Source organism: Corythoichthys intestinalis, chromosome 10, assembly GCF_030265065.1.
Source record: "Corythoichthys intestinalis isolate RoL2023-P3 chromosome 10, ASM3026506v1, whole genome shotgun sequence".
Taxonomy (NCBI): Eukaryota; Metazoa; Chordata; class Actinopteri; order Syngnathiformes; family Syngnathidae; genus Corythoichthys; species Corythoichthys intestinalis.
This window is the reverse complement of record NC_080404.1, coordinates 21,405,313-21,426,886: the sequence shown is the minus strand read 5'-3', so window position 1 is coordinate 21,426,886 and position 21,574 is coordinate 21,405,313. Positions and strand designations below refer to the sequence as shown.

Sequence of the window (21,574 nt, the reverse complement as noted above, 5' to 3'; positions counted from 1 at the left end):
AAATATTTAGTTTTGGATATGCTGTGCTAAACAAGAGCGTTTTTAGCCCTGATTTAAAGGAGCCATGACCATACTTGAGACCTAAAGGATGATTTGTATTAATTTCCGCTAAATATTTGTTACCAAGTTTCAAATGATTTCTGTGACCATTGTGACTTTTTCATTAACAGAAGGATACCAACAATTTTGTCAACGTCTGAACTGTGAATATATAGTACTGAAATTACCTTCAACATGGAGCAACTTTTGGCCTTTCCAAAAGCAGTCTGGGGAGGGGTATTCCCTATATCTAGATAAGTATGCAAGCAGGTAGGTATATACTTGTATTACCAGGATTTTCTAAACGTGTTGTTGATATATTGCTTTTTTCCCACATATTTATTTCATATACACATACTGTACATATTCATCCATTGCTTGTATATTACTGACATCAGTAAACTCTATGACTATTTTTTTTTTTTGTTAAGCGGTAAGAGGTCTGGGAAACTTCCTTCCTCACCAAGGTATCCAGATAAGAGTGACTCTACAGATCTTCCACTGCTTTTGCCCAGCTGGTGGTCTGGCACTAACTTGCAGATTTGAATTGCCATAATATTAAGTGTATCATTCGGAAGGTTAGGGACGGAATCTTCTCAAAGACATCTTGAGCACTCTAGGGTCCTGGCCAGCCAGCTTTTCATTGTTCTTTTCTTAATAAATGTATTTGGCTGGTGATTATTGCTTTCTCACTGTTCCTGAATTGTGTATCGTCATCTCCTGTTCATTAAGAAAATTAAACATCCTGTTACAACTTTTCTCTTCTTCGGAGTCAATCACAAATGGAAGAATGCCACATGGTGCTATTACCAACTAATATATTACTTTTTTCAGACCTTATATAATGGGTCCTTTAAGCAATGCTCTGCCCAATGGTTTCATTTTCATTCCTGTGCCTCGCCTGCCCGAGGATTCCGTTCCTGTGCCTCGGCAGGCTCTTGACAATGTCTCTGCCCTGGTGGCGACGGGCCAGCAGCAGCCACCTGGCAACATCTCTTACTTGGTGGCAGAAGGCCATATTAGAAGTTCAGACAATTCGAAGAACTCCAAACAAACATAATATTACGTATGTTTTTTAATGGTAAATATATTCTTTTTGAAAGCAATTAACAGTATTTCACCAATACAGACTACAAACATCTAGAAAGTAAATGGAATGCATTTAAAGGTTACATTGCGTCCGCCATTACATTTTCATACGCAAAATTAAACAATAAAGTCATCTGTTAGGTTTTTTTAAGAAGACTTTCTGGACATTTTCGATACAAATTGTATAGCACACCAGAAAAAAATGACGCCAAAGGTTATAATCCCCCGCTCCACACACACACACACACACACACACACACACACACACACACACACACACACACACACACACACACACACACACACAAAAGTTTCCAATACTCTGAACTGTTGCATACATGAGATAGGCTGAAATGAGAGTGAATTGGTTTAAGTGTGCTACCTGTGTAGTTTTTATATGATTGCAATCGTGTTTGTAAGTTAAATTGTTCTGTAAATGAAAGGTTTTGAAATTGGTCATTGTGTGATGTCACACCATGACATATGATGCAAGGACCTGCCCTGGTCGTTCTTCCTTCACACTCGCTAATATGGGAAGCTCTGAGAAAAGCCATATGGAGGTCAACATTGCCTGGTTCTAAAATGTGCTCCATTAAGCATAAATAAAGCAGTATTTTAATTTATACATTTCTATGGTTGAGTGTAATATTTTCAAAAGAAACTTTAGTGCCACTTTAAGATATCCAAATACAATTTTTGGTATGCAGTGGTATATTTTCAAATGGGCATCAGCAACACAATCAATCCGCATAAGTGAATGTGAATCGAGTCAGATGTCGATATTCCTCGTCAGGATGGAGAAGGCAGTCAGGAAATGAAGCCTAATGAAAACACACATTGATTGTCATTAATTAATTGCTACATAATATTAGTACTAATTAGTACAAAGCGTTACTTGGCAAAATATTTTATAGCACATTAGCAAATATACGTATATAAAATCTAAATAGATTTCATGTGTTCTTTGTGCTTTTAACTTGAAAGTATTAGACATACAGTGGGGCAAATAAGTATTTAGTCAACCAACCACCCATTGTGCAAGTTCTCCTACTTCAAAAGATTAGAAAGGCCTGTAATTGTCAACATTGGTAAATCTCCACCATGAGATACAGAATGTGGAAAAAAAACAGAAAATCACATTGTTTCATTTAAAAAATAAAAAAAAAATCCAAATTAGAGTGGAAAATAAGTATTTGGTCACCTACAAACAAGCAAGATTTATGGCTGTCAAAGAGGTCTAACTTCATCTAACGAGGCTCCACTCGTTACCTGTATTAATGGCACATGTTTTAACTCATTGTCTGTATAAAGGACACCTATCCACGACCTCAGCCAGTCACACTCCAAACTCGACTATGGCCAAAACCATAGAGCTGTCGAAGCACACCTGAGAAAAAAATTGTAGACCTGCACCAGGCTGGGAAGACTGAATCTGCAATAGGTAAAACGCTTGGTGTAAAGAAATCAACTGTGGGAGCAATTATTAGAAAATGGAAGACATACAAGACCGCTGATAATCTCCCTCGATCTGGGGCTCCATGCAAGATCTCACCCCGTGGCTTCAAAATGATAACAAGAACGGTGAGCAAAAATCCCAGAACCACGGTGGAACCTAGTGAATGACCCACAGAGAGAAGGGACCACAGTAACAAAGGCTACCATCAGTAAAACAATGCGCCGCCAGGGACTCAAATCCTGCACTGCCAGACGTGTCCCTCTGCTGAAGCCACAACATGTCCAGGCCCGTCTGCGGTTTGTTAGAGAGCATTTGGATAATCCAGAAGAGGACTGGGAGAATGTGTTATGGTCAGATGAAACCAAAATAGAACTTTTTGGTAGAAACACAGGTTCTCATGTTTGGAGGAAAAAGAATACTGACTTGCATCCGAAGAACACCATACCCACTGTGAAGCATGGGAGTGGAAACATCATGCTTTGGGGCTGTTTTTCTGCAAAGGGACCAGGACGACTGATCTGTGTAAAGGAAAGAATGAATGGGGCCATGTATCGAGAGATTCTGAGTGAAAATCTCCTTCCATCAGCAGAGGCATTGAAGATGAGACGCGGCTGGGTCTTTAAGCATGACAATGATCCCAAACACGCAGCCAGGGCAACAAAGATGTGGCTTTATAAGAAGCATTTCAAGGTCCTGGAGTGGCCTTCTTTAAAAATCAAACAATGTGATTTTGTTTTTGTTTTTTCCACATTCTGTCTCTCATGGTTGAGGTTTACCCATGTTGACAATTACAGGGCTCTCTAATATTTTCAAGTGGGAGAACTTGCACAAGTAGTGGCTGACTAAATACTTATTTGCCACACTGTATGTTCTGACCAATTAGAAACAACAGTGGCATAATTAAACATACTGCCCTACTGAGGATGATTCATTTATACCGTTGAGTGTGTCAATAAGTATTGCACTAAAACATGTAGTGAGTTAATAACATACCTGGTTGACAGCATCAGGCCAATTCTGAGTCTCCAAACAGAAGGCGCAGTGCTTCCCATATTTAACTCCACCTTTCCCTATTATTGAGCCATCTAAGACATTAGCTGTGTAGAACTGGACTCCTGGTTGGCTAGTTGAAACCTCTAGAATGCGACCGCTGCCAGGGTGGTAAATCCTGAAATCACAAAGTGGTAATGTGAGACAGGCAGGTGGCTCTGGTTTTACAGGGTAGCAACAAGTGCAATATTGAACATATGTCCTAAAGACTGTTGTTAGGTGAGCATGACTCGACAAACTCTCGGATGCCCCATTGTCTAATTGATTCATTTGGTGGTTTTGAGATCGCCAGTTGCCAAAAAACAAAAAGGATTAACAAGCCGCGGACGTCTAAAATGATGAAGCGATGCACCTATGGAATATAGAAATCGGACACAAGCTTCTCCAGGAATATACAGTGGTACCTCTACATACGAAGTTAATCTGTTCCAGGACCTTGTTTGTAAGTCGAAATGGTCGTATGTCGAGCAGGATTTTCCCATAGGAATACATTATAATTCCATTAATTCGTTCCACAGTCCAAAAACCTGCACTAAATCCTTAAAAAATACTGCTGGTGCCATTACAAATGGCAATTACACGTAGCAAAACAAATAAATTATAAATCAAAATTGGAATAATATAATAAAAAGAATAATAATAATTCCTGTAATAGTGTAACGAATCGGGTTCTAATAAGGCGGACGTTTTTTTGTGTACCTGAACGCACCGCGGGGCTGACGTGCCTGGACCGGTGAGCTTGAGTTTCACTTTCACTTTGAAAAGTTCTCTTCAGAACACCGTCAATTGTGGCAGACAGCAGGCGTTTTGTGTTGAATAAGTTGTGAAAGAAATGATGAAAACGTGGCGAAGCTGGCGATTTCTTTGGAGATGTTACCACAATAAGAATTGTCAGCTTAACTTATAAAGACTGGCGAACGATGGTCGGAGGAGGACCGTGGAGATGTATTGTTGAGCCATTTCACGGATGCCCACCCCACGCTCATATTTTTCTGTCATTTGCATCTTCATTTAGAAGGTAAGCATCAACTTTTTCCTTGTTTCACCACCTGTACCAACCTTTTCTGAAACCTGTGTTGATTTGTCACACAAGAAAATCCGCCGTGCATTCGTCTGCGGTGCTGCCATTGTCGTCGTATTTCGAGCATGTCGTCGGATGTAGAAACAAATGGCGAGTCAAATTTGACGTCGGATGTCGAAAAGTTCGTGTGTCGAAGCGATCGTATGTAGAGGTACCACTGTACCAGTATGATTGCAGTTCTTAGCCGAAAAAATCAGTTGGGATGTACGGCATCACTCCCAGCTAAATGTCCCAAAAACATATTCAAATACAAGTAAATTAGTATTTGGTGAAAAAAATACTCAAGTAATCTGTAACTGTTTTAATATACTGTATACGAGATATAAAATATACATACCTAATATTTTTGTTCTCAGCATGTCATCTATATGAACTGTTATTATTATAATGTCCTTAAACCTATTAGGTGGCCATATTAGGCCCAAAAGTACACAAAAATCAACAAATCCCAAATAGAGAATTCTACAGAAATGAAGCATCACCCATCCAAAGAGTGACGAAAACATATGATCGTTGTAATTACAGTGTAGGAATTATCTCAGATTTTCCGTGGTCTATCGGTCTAAATAAAAAGCGAGATTGAGATCCTCGCTGTCGAGTAATGTTCATGTGAAATAGTTGATTTTTTTACAGTGCTTTAAAAATGCCATGTGATTGAACAACTCGGCATGATCATAGGACTTTCAACTGCAAGCGTGTGTGTGGTCATGTGACTGTATTTTTACGTCTGATTGGTATAATGGAATCTTGTGATTATTGTTGCGATGTCTCATTGTTGAAACTTGTGGAGCCACTGTGCTGGGAAAAATCAAATCTAACACTATATGTAGAAAGAGGAAAAATGTAACAACTGTGGTGTAGGCCAAAGAAGCAGAATAAGAGTAGCATTTCTTCTTCACATTCTAGTAAGTGGTGTAGTAAAACCTCTCTTAAAAAAGTCACACAAGTAACTGTAACCGAGTAAATGTGACATGTTACTACCCACCTATGAAAATACAAAAAAGGAGGCAGAAAATGGCATTGCATGTCTTGGCCATTTCCTAATATAGACGGTGGTAGCTATTAAAGGGCAACTGAAGACCTTTCCGGACGGCGATTTACTTGATACAGCAAATGGCGTCATGACGCCATTTGACAGCTTGACACTTCACGAACGGGAGAGTGAGTGGTAAGCCTAAATCCAGCATCGTGATTTTTTTATTAGAGAGAATGCAATTATGTGGTTGTATATTTTTCCATGCTCTCCACATAGCTAAAACTGGATATTAGGTAATGGGACAGCTCCTACCGATCTAAATATGGTAAAGCTAGCCCAAATGTGGCTAAATGAATGCTATGTTATTGATTTTTCAAAATAAATGACAAAACGATTTTATTTTTCAGGTGTTGCTGTAAACCGTCAAGTAATTACCCTTCCAACATTATGCCTGTGTCGTCAGGAGATCCCAGACATGAGAGCCAAACTTGAGGAGGCTGAAGCGCTGACAGGGGCATGAATTACATTAAAAAAATAAAACCACAAATTGTAAACAACATTGACACAATTTGTTGACTGTTTAATGTATTCTATTGGTATACAATATATTGTAATTATATTACATTCTGAAAAAAATATTCAATAGGCCACAATAATAAATGATACCAGATTTCGCTGTCAGATAACATAAATAACATAAATTTAGTAAGCAAAACAAAGGATAGCAACAGACTAGCGCAACATTGAAAAATGATAATGGCAGTGGGAAATATGTATTTATATGATAAATATGTATTATGTATGAAGGTAACTAGATTTTTCTTTTTAAAAATGTGTACTGTATATATGACTAGTTTATGATTTCATGTCATCAAAATTTGCTGCATTTATTTCTCCTAAGTCATCGTCATCTGATGTCGCAGACGGAAGAAATTCAGCATCTGGCAGGCCTCATAGGATCTCTTCAGTCATCATCGCTGGACACTGCATCACTTGGGTCATCATATGACTCGACCCACTCTCTCTTGATTTTGGGAAACTGGGTGGCGACTGACTTGCAACGCTTTTTTCGTGTTGAGGGTTTCCGCCACTTAATTTTTTATGTTTGGCTTCCTGGAGAGAAAAAAAAATCACAGCAGCATGAAAATATTGGATGAATCCTATTTTTAATTTAATAATAATTTCTTGGTGATCAAATAATAATGCCCCAGTCAAAGCAGCATCTATTTGATGCTATTGTTCCCTCTTAAAATAGGCAGACCTTGATGTTGAAGTGTAACAAGTTATTGTGCTTAATATGTACCCTGTGACAGGCCAAAAAACAACGAGCCAAGGACCTATTTGGTGCTGGGGACATTTGAATTTACATAATACCTATTGATATAGTCAGGGGTGCACATATTTTTTTTGCCCAGGTTCTCAGAGGAGGACCTGGAGATGTGACTTGGTCCTCATTGAGCTTGAGAGCCGACCCGCCTGATGCGATAAAATTATGACAAGCTTTAATTAGAGCCAATTACCTTTAATTAATTACGGTATATAAACAATTAACGCTTGATTAACATCAACTGGCACAACAAAATTGCCATTACTTTGAAGTGAAATGTAAAGAAATAAACATAAAAGCACGAATTCAAAATAAAGGGCATTCATATGCGGCTCTCACATGAACTCCAAGCCTTTGTAAAACTGGGATGTCCTCCTCATAAGAGCTCATTGAACGTGCATGTTTAGCTTTGTGAAATGCGAGCAAAAACACGTTTGTCAGCCCATGGCGCTGTTCTACAATAACTTTATTCCGCCACTTGTCCATAGGGCGAGTGGGGTCCTGTCTGACATCGATAGTTTGATTAATTGCCACATGCTCTGTTTTTTTCGTGCTTTTCAAAGTTTGGATGGCTAAAATTCTTTGACCCTACATAAAATGCGCTGCTCTTAGTAGCGACATTGAGATTCTCACGGCAAATGTTGCACCACATTTCCGTGCGAGCATCATTTGCTTCAAGCCATGGTACCTCCTGCAGCCACTTTTCAGCAAAAGTCCTTTTTTTCGGTAGCTCCGGTGATGTCTCTGTCGTCTGTCTGTCTGTCTTTTGACGGGGGTGGGGGAACACGGAAATAATTACTCAGTGGGGCCTGCCTCTTTGACATTTTGAGAAGTGATTTTCTCGTGTCCGCCGCAAATACAGTGGTCAGCTAGGCCTGTCGCGATAACAAATATTAGTGTGCGATAATTATTCTCATAAATTATTGCGATATGCGATATTATTGCACCCCCCCAATTTTTTTTTAACCAATTTACAATAACACAGTGAGAATACAGTATACATTAATAGATAAATTCAAAAATACTTTTTAAGAAATCACAACTAAAAACAATAGACCATGCCTCTTAAGTAAAAAAAACAACAATATTGATACCGCACAGCACCACAGAATAAATAAAATGTGTTAAAAAAAAAAAAAAAAAAGAGAGAAAAAAACATTTCACTTAATAACTTAAGCATTTAGGCAAATGAAAACTTTTCCCCGTCATAGCTTCTGCAATGGAGTTCCATAGGGATGCAACGATACAGTTAAGTCACGGTTCGGTACGATTTTTGATACGGGGGTCACGATTTTCGATCCGATTCAATACATTTAATGCTCTGTACAAAAAAAATAACAATTATATTTTTTGTTTCGGTTTTTTTTTTGCTAGCGAGCAAAAATTAAATTGCCATCATATAAACATGCATTTTAGTGCATAATATTTACTGTATGTGCTTACTTCTTACTGATCTGAAAAATGTTTGTACAAAAGTGCTGAGAACAATCTTTACTGTTTGTAAAGTGAGGCAAGGCACACTGTTGATTGCTACAGCTTTCTTAGCAGCTAGGTTTACTACATGAGCAAGACATCCTATTTGTGGTCCGAATCCATCTGTGTCACGTACTGAATTAACAATATTTGCAACATCATCTGTAGTCACTGGTATGGAATGATTTGGCCTTCTTAACTTCCATTCAGTCATGACAGTTTAGAATTCATCAATGTAGTATATGGACTACGTAACCCACAATCACTCTGTGCTCACGTAGCCAATGGCATGGGACGTAGCACATCTAGTGTGCCATTTCATGATATCTAGTGTGTGCGCGCATTTAAAAAGTTAACAAGCGCCGCTGAAGTCACGTCTGCTCATTACTACACAACACCAGCATATGACAGCGCTCTTAATTTCATTCAGATGTTTATTGTCAAAGCGAGGTTGTTCGTAGCAGCCTAGTCGGTAACAATGTTTTGGCGGACTTCGTTGTAAATATCCGGCGTTGTGCCGAAAAACAGCCACCCGCGTGAGATGTCACTCCTGACGGGAGCGCCCACATGTCAACGACACCGGCGCGCTGTAGATGGTCCACAGTCACTCCGGAGCACTGATGCGGCCGGTATACGTTGAACAACAGGATATAATGGGAATGATTGGCTCCAGCGCTAGTTTTTGCCGGACTTGGAACGAAGATGCATTTTGCGCAGTTGGTAACGAGGAATCCGAACTTTTAACAGCACGTCTGCCGCACGCACGCACGCACGTGCACGCAAGGCGATAAATCGCAGCGGAAAAATTACCGCCTTCATTTTTATATATCACGCGATAAATGGAATTATTGCATATTGCGACAGGCTTATGGTCAGCCATTGGTACGCAAAAGCGTATGGAAGCCGTTGAGGGCCAGCGCGTTTGTCTATGTCCGGTACGCATGCGCGCATGTGGACCACTTATGTGCACCCCTGGATATAGTAATAAAATCACATGAGTAGACGACATCTCAGCCAACCTATCTACTTATGACAGGCCAACAGCAACAACAACAACAAAAATGTCGCACTTCAACAAACAGGCAGTAGGAGTCACCCTCGTTTATCAAAAAAAGCCATTAATGTTCTACTTACGTCTTTGTAAAACCAATGTTGCATTGTTGTAGGTTTTCAAAGCTGTTGTGGCTGAAATGATGAAAACAATGAGCCGATTGGGAATCTGTATGCATGCTAACAAAAACGGTCCAAACCTTTGCAGGAGAAGTTTTTTTTGGACCACTCCTAGAGTCTGCAGTCTTCCTGTGAGTAATTCATCGCTACACATCAAGATGGCATGACGAATCCCACGAGTAAAACCCAGAAAATGTTTGCAATATATGGCGAGGATAGCGTGGTGCTATGTTTCCGTGTTCAGAGTGGTGGCGAGGCTTCCTGGAAGTTGCGTCATGAGGTAGCGGTCAGCAGGACGGCGCGTCCCTCGTTGCTATGGTGTTGCTATGGCCATAACTGAAAAACTACGCGGTCAGTTATTTATTTTTTTTTTTAATGTGACTTTTTGAGAGAGCGAATGATGCATTTAATACAATTCAACTGAGTAAAACACTGAAGAGCGAAATCTGAAAACCTCTTCAGTTGCCCTTTAAATGACACTAATTATATCGAAACATTCTTATTGGCAAAAAATTGAATAATTTGGCATGTCGAGGTGGAGGTGTGTTGGAGGAGGGGGGGCTCTATAGACCCTACTCACCTACGTCACAAAATGGGCGTGTCGCTGTTTCCGGCCACCATATTGTACCTCTTTTTCAGACCTATTCTCATTGTTTTCAATTAGTCGAGCAAGTTATAGAGCAATTCATGGAAGCCCCGGTGTTATCTGACGCTGTAAACTCATTGGATCCGTTGCATAAAAGGCGTTACATGGAAAAGCTTCAGTTTATCCATTCGCCAGATCCGTATTTGATGCCTAAATCGATGTTTTTCGACCCGCTGGCTTCGCCTGACATCTGATATCGATATTTACAACTATCTTGTCCACACAAAATCAGCCTATTCTCACGAAAGTTTGAAAAACTTTAAGAGCTTGGAGGCTTATAAATGCTACGTTGCTGGTTGGGTGAAACACGTCCTCGTACACGAAAATTCGGCAGGAATCTTGTGCTCGGAAGGTGAGTTACGAAATTTTCAATTCAAAATCTTTTGTTCTTGCTAACATCCACTGTCAAGTCTAATGTATTTCATGTCATTTGTCAACGGAGCTAGGGCTATTAATGTTTATATGGTTTAGCGATAGCACTCACTACATGCATACGCGTATGTTGTCGGCGATTAGCCTAGCAATGATCTTAATTGTGGTTGTCAGCCCAAAACCCTCTAAATATAGATTAAATGCATTTTACCTGATATAAAATGACTACTACATAATCTGTGGTAGTCGTTTGGAGCCCAGTTTTCGCGTCGAATTGCAGCAGCCCATCTCGCTCTTCTCTCCGGGTCCCTCGGAATCCGGTAAAACTTCAAGTCTCTCCGTCTATCTTCTCTGTTATTGCAACCGACCGCCACACACGACTTCACCATTTTGAGTATTAATGTTGACGAGCAGTAAAACGTGCAATAATAGGAGGAATTTACGAAGCGCTAATGCATTTCTATGACGAGTATGCGGACAACATGGCGCGGGGGCGTGGCTGTGACGTCACGTGAGTAGGGTCTATACAATGTTTTTTCTTGCGGCCCAGAATTGCATGTGTTGAGGAAATGGCTGTTTGAATAATTATGAACCCAACCTGGCAGCAGTTTTCTCAGTCCATGGGTCTCCAGGTGATGACAGACAAAAGTTGTGGTCAAATCCAGAACCTGGAACTTTTTTTAATTGAGGGCCAATCAGAACCGGCTGCCTGAGGTCAAAGGGTGAGCCATCGACTGCTTTGATTTCTCCTTAAGGCGAAACAAAAACATTTTACTTCAAAAATGATATGTTGAATGATGAAACTTTTGAATTTTACAGACAAAAACAGCGTCAAGAAAAACTAGACGAAGAACACAGTTTGAAATGACTGAAATATGACCAAGAATGAGAAGTATTTTCATCCAAACACTAAGAATTAAAGGGGCTGCCAAAAACAACACTGATTTTAATGTATTTAAGTTTTTTCATACAAAGTAGCTTGACCTAAATTTCCAATTTTCAAGGTGATATCCGACATATGCGGAAATTCGGGTATTGTTGCCAGCGTAAGAATGGAATTTGTTCATAAATCTAAAAACACCTTTTGTGTGTTTTTGGTTTTTTGAGTCATTAATTCATTTTACCTGTGGGTATAGATGTGTCATCCACTGGCAAGTATGAATTAGCATTGATGGACACTTCATGGTCATAGATATTATCTGCAGCCTGTACAGAAATCAAAACATAACTTGAAATTCGTAATGTAGGGGTTCCAGATTTCTGTCATTGCAAAGGCTTTTCATCCCAGTATTAAAAACAAGGAAATGCAATGTTTACAGAGAAACCCTTGCAGTTGTTGTCTCGTGGTTTTGTTTTTGGTTTTAACTTTAACTAGCCAACTACAGCTGCACTGCTGACCAAAAAAAGCAGCATGAGGGAGAGTGAGAGGCTCTACGAGCATGAAGCAGAAAATCATAAATATATTTTTTAAAATCAAAAATCCGATCCTTTTCTCCCAATTCTCACCCCATGATAAATGGCGCAATCGGCCTGATTTCCGATCACGTGATCGGATAGGGATATCCCTAATTAATAGCATTCAAAAAGATTTCTATCGTTTATGAGGCCATTCGTCAACCAATTAAAAAAAATAAAATCGTTCTTCTGCTGGCCAACACACACTCCTCCCTCAGCAGGTTCGACGACTGTGCAAGTCAGTTTCCCAATTAAGCCTCATGGACAAATATTATAGTGTGATAATAATACACATGACATGCCTTTTACCTGTCCACCAAGGTTGAAATAGGAGTGGTTAGTGAGGTTGATTGGTGTTGTTTTAGTGGACTGAGCTTGATACTCTGCAGTCAGTGTTCCCTCCTAAACAAAAAACAAAAATGAGTAACAAGTATAAGAAATTGTGGTTTGAAATAATTGAGAAACTTAAAAATACATGTTTGTCAATAGAAATCAATGTCGAAATACATCTTTCACAATATTTTCCAGAGCCGATTTGAAATGCATTCTGGTAAAATATTTCTGTTTAGATTATTGTCAAAAGCAAAAGCAAATCCACCTGCCATGAGGAATTGATTGGAAACATTTCAGAATACGCAACTATATTAAAAATAATAATAGTATTTTTTTAAAGATATTTTTTATTTTCATTTTTAAACTACAGTGCATCTGACACATTTTATTGTAATGTCATTTTTACAATTATATTGTTGAATTTCGCTGTGTGCATTCCAATCATAAATGAAATGCAGTTCACAGCTTCACATGCCAGATATAATGAGAGCAAAGAAAAGGCTGCTGTAAGAAAGCAATGTAGCTGAACTTCAAGGTGTAGTGGAATTTTGGATATTAAAGAATTTTGGATTCCATAGCCTGTAGGTAGCAATCAGGTGTCGAACTATTCACAGCACTAACTAGAACAATTTGTAGTTCAACTTTTGCAATGTCTTCATCCTTGAACTGAAGCAGACTGTGGTTATATTGCAAGGCACCACTGTTTATTTATTTACCTGCAATGTATAGGTAACAGAGACCTGCATCTCTCCAGGATAGCCCTGGTCTCCATCTGGACTGGTAAGACACATTTTCACACCACATTCAACTGCGGTCGCAATCCAAATAGCCTGAAAAGAGAACCAAAGTTTAAACAATTACTGCTATGCATTAGGCCTGAACGATATTGGAAAAAACTATTGTTGCGATTTTTTTTAGGTGTGCAATATATTGCGATATTATATTGCGATAGTAAAAAATAAATAAATAAATAATTTAAAAGAAATATTCACTAGATGACTTGAATAGCTGTTTGGAAATACTTTGCATGACACACCGTGACCACAGTGTATTCATATAATACGGTTTCATTTGTGAATGATTAAGATTGCTGTATTATTATGAAGGGATCCAGGAAGCCATGTCTGCACAAAATAGATAATTTCTTGAACACAATATTTGACACTTCAACAGCAGCAAATACATTAAATGACAAATAAAAGAGCAGGTGCATTCGTCCCCTGAGTTTTTGACAAAATATAACAATAAATAACAACTTCGGTAAAATAACAACAAAGTTGTAAACATATTTGAACAAAAATATTAAATATGACAAATAAGAGTTGTTCACAAACTATAACAATAAATAAGAACCTCAGTAAAACAATAAAGTTGTCAACATATTTGAACTTAAATATTAAATCTGTCAAATAAAAGTGCAAGTGCATTAGTCCCCTGAGTTGTTTACACAAAATATAACAATATAGAACTGCAAAACTGCAACAAAGTTGTAAAAATATTTAAAAAATATTAAGTATCAAAACTTTATGTGCAGCTGTACTATAGTTATTTGAAAAATACGATTTACAGTTAATTTAAATATAAAAGAAACAGAAACTCAATTGAACTTGTAAATAATTGAACTGAATAACAGCAAATAACTGATGAATAACAGAACCATTTTAACTCCCAAATTTATGTATTTGTCTGCATATCGTCCACCTTCCTTGCTCAGCAATTCTCAACTGGGTCTCATAGGTTTTTGGCCAAGACTACTAGTTTATCCACCATTGCAGGCTTGAGACAACAACGTTGGCACGTAACAATGTTCCCACCTGTACTAAAAAGCCTCTGATGGGAAGCTCGTAGCAGGAATGCATAGATACCTGCGTTTTAAATGGTCCCACATGTTCGACGGATTACTTCTTGTTGAGGCAACCATGGCGAGGCACTGTCAACAGGGCTGTTTTTTGTTCCTTATATTCTTGTCGATAGCCAAAATACTTCCAAAACTCCTTTTGGAGACAGTCTTCCCTATTCAACGTGTTGCTTGCTTTCACTTTGAAAACGGCCCCTCCTCCCTCCGCTCTGCTGTTCGGCCCCTCCTCCCTCCCTCCACTCCGCTCTAGCAGGGGAGGGGGAGGAGCCGATGACTGCGAGCTGGAAAGAATGAGAGACTGCACTCTCTTTCTCGCTCCTTGCTCAAAACAAACGTTTGTGGATTTAAAAAAATGAAATGAAAAAACTATCGCACGTCCTTGCGATGGGACTATTGCGCATGCGCACATCGCGATGGCGATGTTTAAACGATATATCGTTCAGGCCTACTATGCATATATATATATTTTTATATGACAAAATATTCTCTACATCATCTCAATTTTTTGATTCAACAAAATGAGGCAAAAATGTCAGTGAGAGAATTACCACTAAGAATCACAATACAACACAACAGGCAAGTAAGGTGGAATTTTTGTGTCAGTAAAAATGTTGAGTTGTTGCTTTACTCGTTGAAAATAATGCACAATGTAAAGTTAATAAATTAAAAATAATAACAATCAAATGAATAATACATTAATTAATTAAAGGTAATTTTTGAAAAATCTGTCTCCAGTTTGCTTCATTTTAAGATGGTCTTTAATTTACAGAAATAAAATGCAGTTGATGGCGTGTTAAATTTAGCCTACCGCAACATGTCTTTTACGACACACAGCGCATCTTCTTCACCTTAACGAATAATTAATTTTAATATATTCTGCCACAAAGTGCATTTTGTATTTTCATTTCTTACCGGAGGATTAAATGCGTTAAATTTTTAAATTACTCCCAATAAAATTTTAAAAAATCAGGAAATTACAGTAATTTGCTATTTCATAATCCGTAACTAAGATTGCCAAGGAATTCCTCAGTGAACCTGGTGAAATTACAGGGACCTTAAGAATTCTTTAACGCTGCGACCATGACAAAGACCACAGAACAGACCAACTGTAAATAGATGGAATGCTTTATGTACAGTAACTTCTACCATGTCTTACCTTATTGAAGCCACGTGAACCTCCATGCAGAGCATTAGGGCCATTGTTTATTTCTAATCGGTATGTTTTCCCATCTACTACAAAACATCCTTGAGCAATCCTGTTTGCTACACGGCCCACGACAGCTCCAAAGTACCGCTTGTCCAACACATAACCTGCCAAAAAAGAAAAAAGTAACAGAAAAAGCTTACTAATCAAATTAGATCCTAATTAGTCTTCCTTTCTCAGATGCCCTGGCCCAACCCACTAAAATCTCCAAAGAGAAGATGTCACATCTAGAATGAGCTCCAGAGTTCTGCTAGCATGCGATCCATATGCTTTTTATTGCTGCCGTGTGACCGTTCTATACACATGTTGTAGCTAGCGCAGCGCTAGAAAACTAGACAGGATCTTCAGTTTTGGTTGTGATGTCACAACCAGATTTACTAAATAAAAATGGTTCTTCCCTGTTTCATTGTTTTGGGATAAATAACTATGAAATGGTTAAACAAAAAAAAAAAAATTGAGAGCCAACTTTATTTTCTGCATAATAGTAATTTAAGTAAATTAGTTTTCAAATAAGTAATCCATTATCAGATTACTATTTAAATGTAACTGTTGCATCTGTTACTATTACACATTAGAAAAATGCCTCCCCTCCACTTTATTAAACAAGATGCTTCCACCTGGGATGCACATAAAGGTGTCGTCTTACCCTTTAAAGGGGAACTGAAGACCTTTCCGGATTTTGGTGTAATTTTACGAATATAAACTTTGGACGAGTTCGTAAAAACAACCATGTCATTATTAAAGCATAACTGTGACCATAATTTGTGTTTTTTTAGCTTTTTTGCACTCCGTTAAATGTCCCTTCCTAAACCCGGAAGTGTGACGTAAGCTCCAGTAGGCGGCAGAAAACATGGCGGACCACAGCAGCACCAGCGATTGTGACATTTCCAGCGAAAGTAGCCCTTCAGGATCGTTGTGTCGTGGCGAGGGGTCCCAGGAAAGGCAGTATACAATAACTCCTTACATGTTTGAACCTGAGGTGTCAGATGACGATTTACACAGCACATCAGACGGTGGTGATGACGCAGACTGGCGACTTGACACATCACGTAAGGACGAGTGGTAAGTTTATGTCTAGCATCGTCATTTCTCTCTGAAACGTCATTCTGTGATATAATTATCAGTAATCAGACGAGTTGGAAAACATTCAGACCAATAGGACACCCAGATTTCCATTCTGTGTCAGAGCTGAACAAGACAGGTTAAAAAAAAAAGTAGACAAATGTACTGATGCCAGACCTGTGTAAAGATAGTAATATGGTCTAGCTAGCCCAAATATGGCTAAATAAAGGTGGTTGATTGTAATTTTCCGAAGTAAATTACATTTTTTTGTCCAGGTGTTGCTGTAAACACTGTCAAGTAATGACCCTTCCAAGAGAATGCCTTTGCTGTCAGGAGATCCCGGAAGTGAGAGGCAAACTTGAGGAGGCAGAAGCACTGACGGATACATTGCCGGAGTGCATTTTGGATCACCCTGGCCTGAATGCCATTTGTTTCAACCCTTGGGCCCTTCAGTGTGCTTGGGCCAGGTACAAGCAACTGTATGGTGGCAAGGCATTTGAGGGGCCCACAGATGCCAAATTTAGACATGTCGCCTACAGACAATTTGTCACCTGGTGCTGGGAGTATCTAGGCAAAGACATTAGAGTGGTACTCCCCTCATGTTTTGTGTCTTCCATCAGGGCACACTTCCCTCCTCCTGGTCTAGAAGAGGATTTTGTGTTTGCAGGGCACAAACTACCAACATTGAAGAAGTAAAACAATAAATTGTAATATTTTGATGACTGTTTAATGCATTTATCCATTTTTTATTTTTTACAATATTATATTCCACAAAAACAAAACAATAGTAACAGTGACAACAGTAAACAATGATTCAACATTTATTTTGGCCGAAATCTGGATAAAACTGTCTTGACAGCATCAGCTTTCACTGGTTTCTCGTACAAGTCGCTGAGTGGTAGAAAATAGAAGTAGAAAATTTCATTTTAAAATAAATACGAAAATAATTGCAGGTGTTTTTGGCAGATTGTGATATAACATAGAAAGCTGAGCTAAACCAAGCAAACAATGGCACACATCAAAACACAAATTTAGTAAGTAGCACAAAGTTAGTATAGCAACAGACTTTTTGCAGCGTTGAAATATGATAAAGGTGAGAAAGACAGTTTAGTGTGAAAGAGTTATTTACATGCATTTGAAATTGAAATACTTATCCTGATCAACCTGCACATAAAAAGAGAAAATAAATATTTTCAAAGGATAATGTAATAAATTTCACAATTGTACGTTTACTTACGGTAACTAGGTTTTACCAACACATTTTTCAATGAATAACCACCCTTCTTGTACTTGGGGAATGCAATGCTATAACGCTGTTCCCCTGCTTTTGTGTAAGCCCAAGGTCTTCCAGCATTCTCGTTATAATGAAGGGCAGCAAGATAAATCCTGGATATAGAAAATTGAAAATTAACAATTGCAAATACTTGGATAAACTTTCAAATGTTTATGTGTATAACTTTATTTAATCTTTACAGACCTACTGTGCATTCCTTGATATGAGAACTGGAACATCTTGGGGGCAAATTGATTAACAAGGCTGTGAAAGGCTTCAAGTCCACTAGTCTGACCAAGAGCTGACATGCTGCAAACATCTTTAACAAAGTGCTTCTTGGTCAAAATATCAACAAGTCTTTCACAAACCTCACTTCCTGAAAAAAAAAACACATAATGAACAAATGAAAAGGTATATACTATATGTGAAAGCAGTAGATGCAGAAGACAGGGTTAGATTGAGGCAAGTGATTTGCTGTGGTGACCCCTGAAGGGAAATGCCAAAAGAAGAATTGATCATTATCATTTATTTCTCCTCATGAGAGAATTATTACCTGGTTTGAGCCATTTTTTGGCTCCGAATGTTCTTGGCAATCTAATAATAATGCCTCAGACATAGCAGCATCTATTTGACGCAATGTTTCCCTCTTCGAATAGGCAGACCTCGGTGTTGGAGTAAAATTGTCATGATTTTGTTGGGATGTATTTGGTGCATCAGGGGCTGGGAGGTGGATTGTTGGCACTGCATTTTTCTTCAGACGGAGCCTAGAAATGAATAACAAAAGTGTATAGGGATCCATAGGCTAGTAGACTTTATATTTACCTTGTGACAGGCCAAAAGATAACTAGCCAAGGTCCTACTTGGTGCTGAGGACATTTTGATTTACATAATACCCATAGAGGTAGTAATAAATGTATCAAATTCACAAGACGGGACGACCTGTCGGCTAAGGATTTGCACTCGTATATCAACAGAAATGCATCAAATTTTAGATCAAGAAAATTCAGAAGTGGTCTACTTACATCTTTGTAAAACCAAGCCTGTATTCCATTAGGTTGTCAAAGCTGTCGTCGCTAAAATGATGAAAACAAAGTACCGACCGAGGAACAGGAGAAAAGTTCTTCCGCTTCACTCTCACAAAAGCGGTCCAAATCCTTGCAGAAGATTTTTTTTTGGGCCACTCATAAAGTTTCGAGCCTTCGTGAGAGCAATGCATCGCTACACATCGAGATGGCATTATGAATTTTGCGAGTGAAACACAGAAAATGTTTGCAATAAATGGCGACAGCCGCGCGGTGCTATACTAATATACTTCCGTGTCCAGAGCGACTTCCTGGAAGTTACGTCATCGGGTAGCGGTCGCAGCGAGCCGCGTCCCTCGTTGCTAAGGTGTTGCTATGGCTATAACTCAAAAACTACGCGGTCAATTATTATTATTATTTTTTTAATATGAGTTTTGAGACAGCCAGTGATGCATTTAATACAATTCAACCGAGTAAAACGCTCAGGAAAGAAATCCGAAAACCTCTTCAGTTCCCCTTTAAAAACATAAATGTAGGAATCCACACACACAAAGCATCTACATTGATACAGGCATACCGCATACCTTCCAGGTCATCATATCCCAAGACTACATCGTCCATCTGACCATCTTTCCCCTTGCTATAAATAGACCTTATAATGGCACCAAGTGTAAGGATTTCCACTTTCACTTGAGATGACTGGAGCGTCCACAGATCCACCTTGCTGGGCAAATTCCCCCACGGCTGACATCTAACCTCTGTCATTTTATTAGACAAGGTAGGGCTGCGTCTGCAAAGATGGGATACTTTTAATGCAATATAAATATGCTATTTACTGTTGTCTTTCTTTGCTAATTCTGAAATAACCAGACCAGACCGTCTCGCATCAACACCCATGCCACGTTCAAAGTAAACCACCAAGCTGCCCCATTCCGATACTCGCTCTGACCAGAAGCGGACAGTCTTGACTATGTCTGAATGCCTAAATGCGTTGTTTTTTTCATGTGCTTGGCTAATTAGAAATTTGCGATATCGAGCAGGTGGACAGGTACAGTAATGTAAAAAATTATTTGCACTCTTCTTGATTTCTGTAGGGTTTTCTTTCATAAAATAACTATGACACAGTTTCATCAAACCAACTTTAATATCACACTGGGACAACCCAAGGATAGATATGCAATTTTATTCACCAAAGGTGCAAACATTACAAACCAATCTGACCCTAAGTGGAAAAGTAATTTCCCCTTGAAAATCGTCCATATGTAACAAGGTCATATGTAACAAGGTCGAAAGTTGGGGTGCCCAATTTTCCTACGGTCTTGAACGCCTCATGACCTTTTCACAGCCACTCATCAATCATGTAGTATAAATTGGCTCATGCACAACAACACTTGGGCATTAGCCACGGTGTTTGCAGTTGTTACCGGTGGAAGACGAGATCTGTAAAGTGAAGGTGGCCCGAGGAACCAGCTTTTAAGTGTAGCTGGCTGCGTATGACTAGTGACCACCTGGAACGAGAGAGGCTTCTGGTCAACTGCTTTTTAATCAAGGGTGTTTAATTATGTTTCCCTGGTTAATCAAGTCACCATTTGACTAAGCTCCCTTTTAAATTTGAGCTCTCTGATCGGGTTTGTGTTACAATTTTGTCTTTTTTTTCACATTTATTCACTGAGAGATTTCAAGGAGTATGATTACAGTATGTTTTATTTTTAATTGTTAAATTCACCAGAAGAAATAAATTGTTCACCGTGCCACCGCCTCTGCTTCCGCCTCTGCTTCCTCATTGTTGCAGACCAGTGTTTTTATCGTTACCAAGGGGCTTGCCTTGCCCGCACGGTTACACATGCACGATCAAAAAAAAGTCAAATAATTTGAATCTGTGAATGAAAAGTTTGTGCAAGTCTGGGCCGCATAATATTGTTGGTCAAATAGTCCTGTTACAAGATGGCCGATAATTGAGGTTGGACTCGCCACTGGCTCAGAGCGTGCATAATAAAACTAGTCCTATATGATATCTATGAATAAAACCCACTACATGATTCCTAACCAAAATGGCATAGCAGGTTTAGCAGGTCATAATTTTTTTTAGACTTTTATCATTCAGTTGAATAACAAAAAGTGTCAAAGAATTTTTATCAAGGGTGTTATATGTCTAAATGGCAGAACGTAAATTAACACTTTGTAGCTCTTATCAATCAGTCATAAATTCAGTCAGACAAGGGATTAAACTCTGTTTACAGGGGAACGGTAACGTCACACCAAAAATTACATCACTTTACTTTAAAACTATTTTTATCTCACCTTCAAATTGTAGCTTTCTTCAAGAGACAGCTTCTTTCTTTCCTACATTTAAGTCACGGCATGTCACAACGACAACTTTTCTCCTTGTCTTCTCGACGCCATCAGAGCCAGACCGAGTATTTTTTTTCACAATACAAACTTTATTCAAATTAACATTTATCTGATGACGTCACTACAGACGAGCTTTAAAGTGCAAACGACACAAAAAAAACTTAAACATTTTGCGAAAAATGGATTACAACACTATTCATTGTTGTTTTTTCTCTGATGTGCAATGTTTGGAATGTTTATACCCCCTGGCATATTTGGGTTTGTTTTGTTTTTGGTTTGTATTGTTGATTGTTCATCTGTCGGTTTTTTGTTTTTTTTTTTTTTTAATGTTTATTT

At 38.7% G+C, this 21,574-nt stretch overlaps 1 protein-coding gene and 1 long non-coding RNA gene across 5 annotated transcripts; both read right to left on the bottom strand.

Moving 5' to 3' along the window:
- Positions 1 to 1,354: 1,354 nt before the first annotated feature.
- On the bottom strand, positions 1,355 to 21,314 carry galm (galactose mutarotase). 3 transcript variants are annotated; one of them, XM_057847432.1, is made up of 9 exons: positions 21,188 to 21,314; positions 19,471 to 19,676; positions 15,482 to 15,636; positions 13,184 to 13,297; positions 12,444 to 12,536; positions 11,804 to 11,885; positions 11,278 to 11,428; positions 3,578 to 3,752; positions 1,355 to 1,949 (listed from the first exon to the last, which is right to left on the bottom strand). In XM_057847432.1, exons 2-9 carry the CDS (start codon positions 19,649 to 19,651, stop codon positions 1,869 to 1,871), a joined length of 1,032 nt encoding a protein of 343 aa, XP_057703415.1. In that variant the 5' UTR covers positions 19,652 to 19,676; positions 21,188 to 21,314; the 3' UTR covers positions 1,355 to 1,868. The 3 variants fall into 3 exon arrangements, with proteins under 3 accessions (XP_057703415.1, XP_057703416.1, XP_057703417.1); XM_057847433.1 differs by lacking the exon at positions 11,804 to 11,885 and having other exon boundaries at positions 12,437 to 12,536; XM_057847434.1 differs by lacking the exons at positions 1,355 to 1,949; positions 3,578 to 3,752 and adding an exon at positions 6,262 to 6,804.
- On the bottom strand, positions 15,651 to 19,457 carry LOC130922594 (uncharacterized). Of its 2 annotated transcripts, XR_009064543.1 has the most exons (4): positions 18,418 to 19,457; positions 18,069 to 18,240; positions 17,829 to 17,977; positions 15,651 to 17,755 (listed from the first exon to the last, which is right to left on the bottom strand). It is a non-coding gene; the product is annotated as an uncharacterized LOC130922594 (long non-coding RNA). The 2 variants fall into 2 exon arrangements; XR_009064542.1 differs by having other exon boundaries at positions 15,651 to 17,977.
- Positions 21,315 to 21,574: the final 260 nt, after the last annotated feature.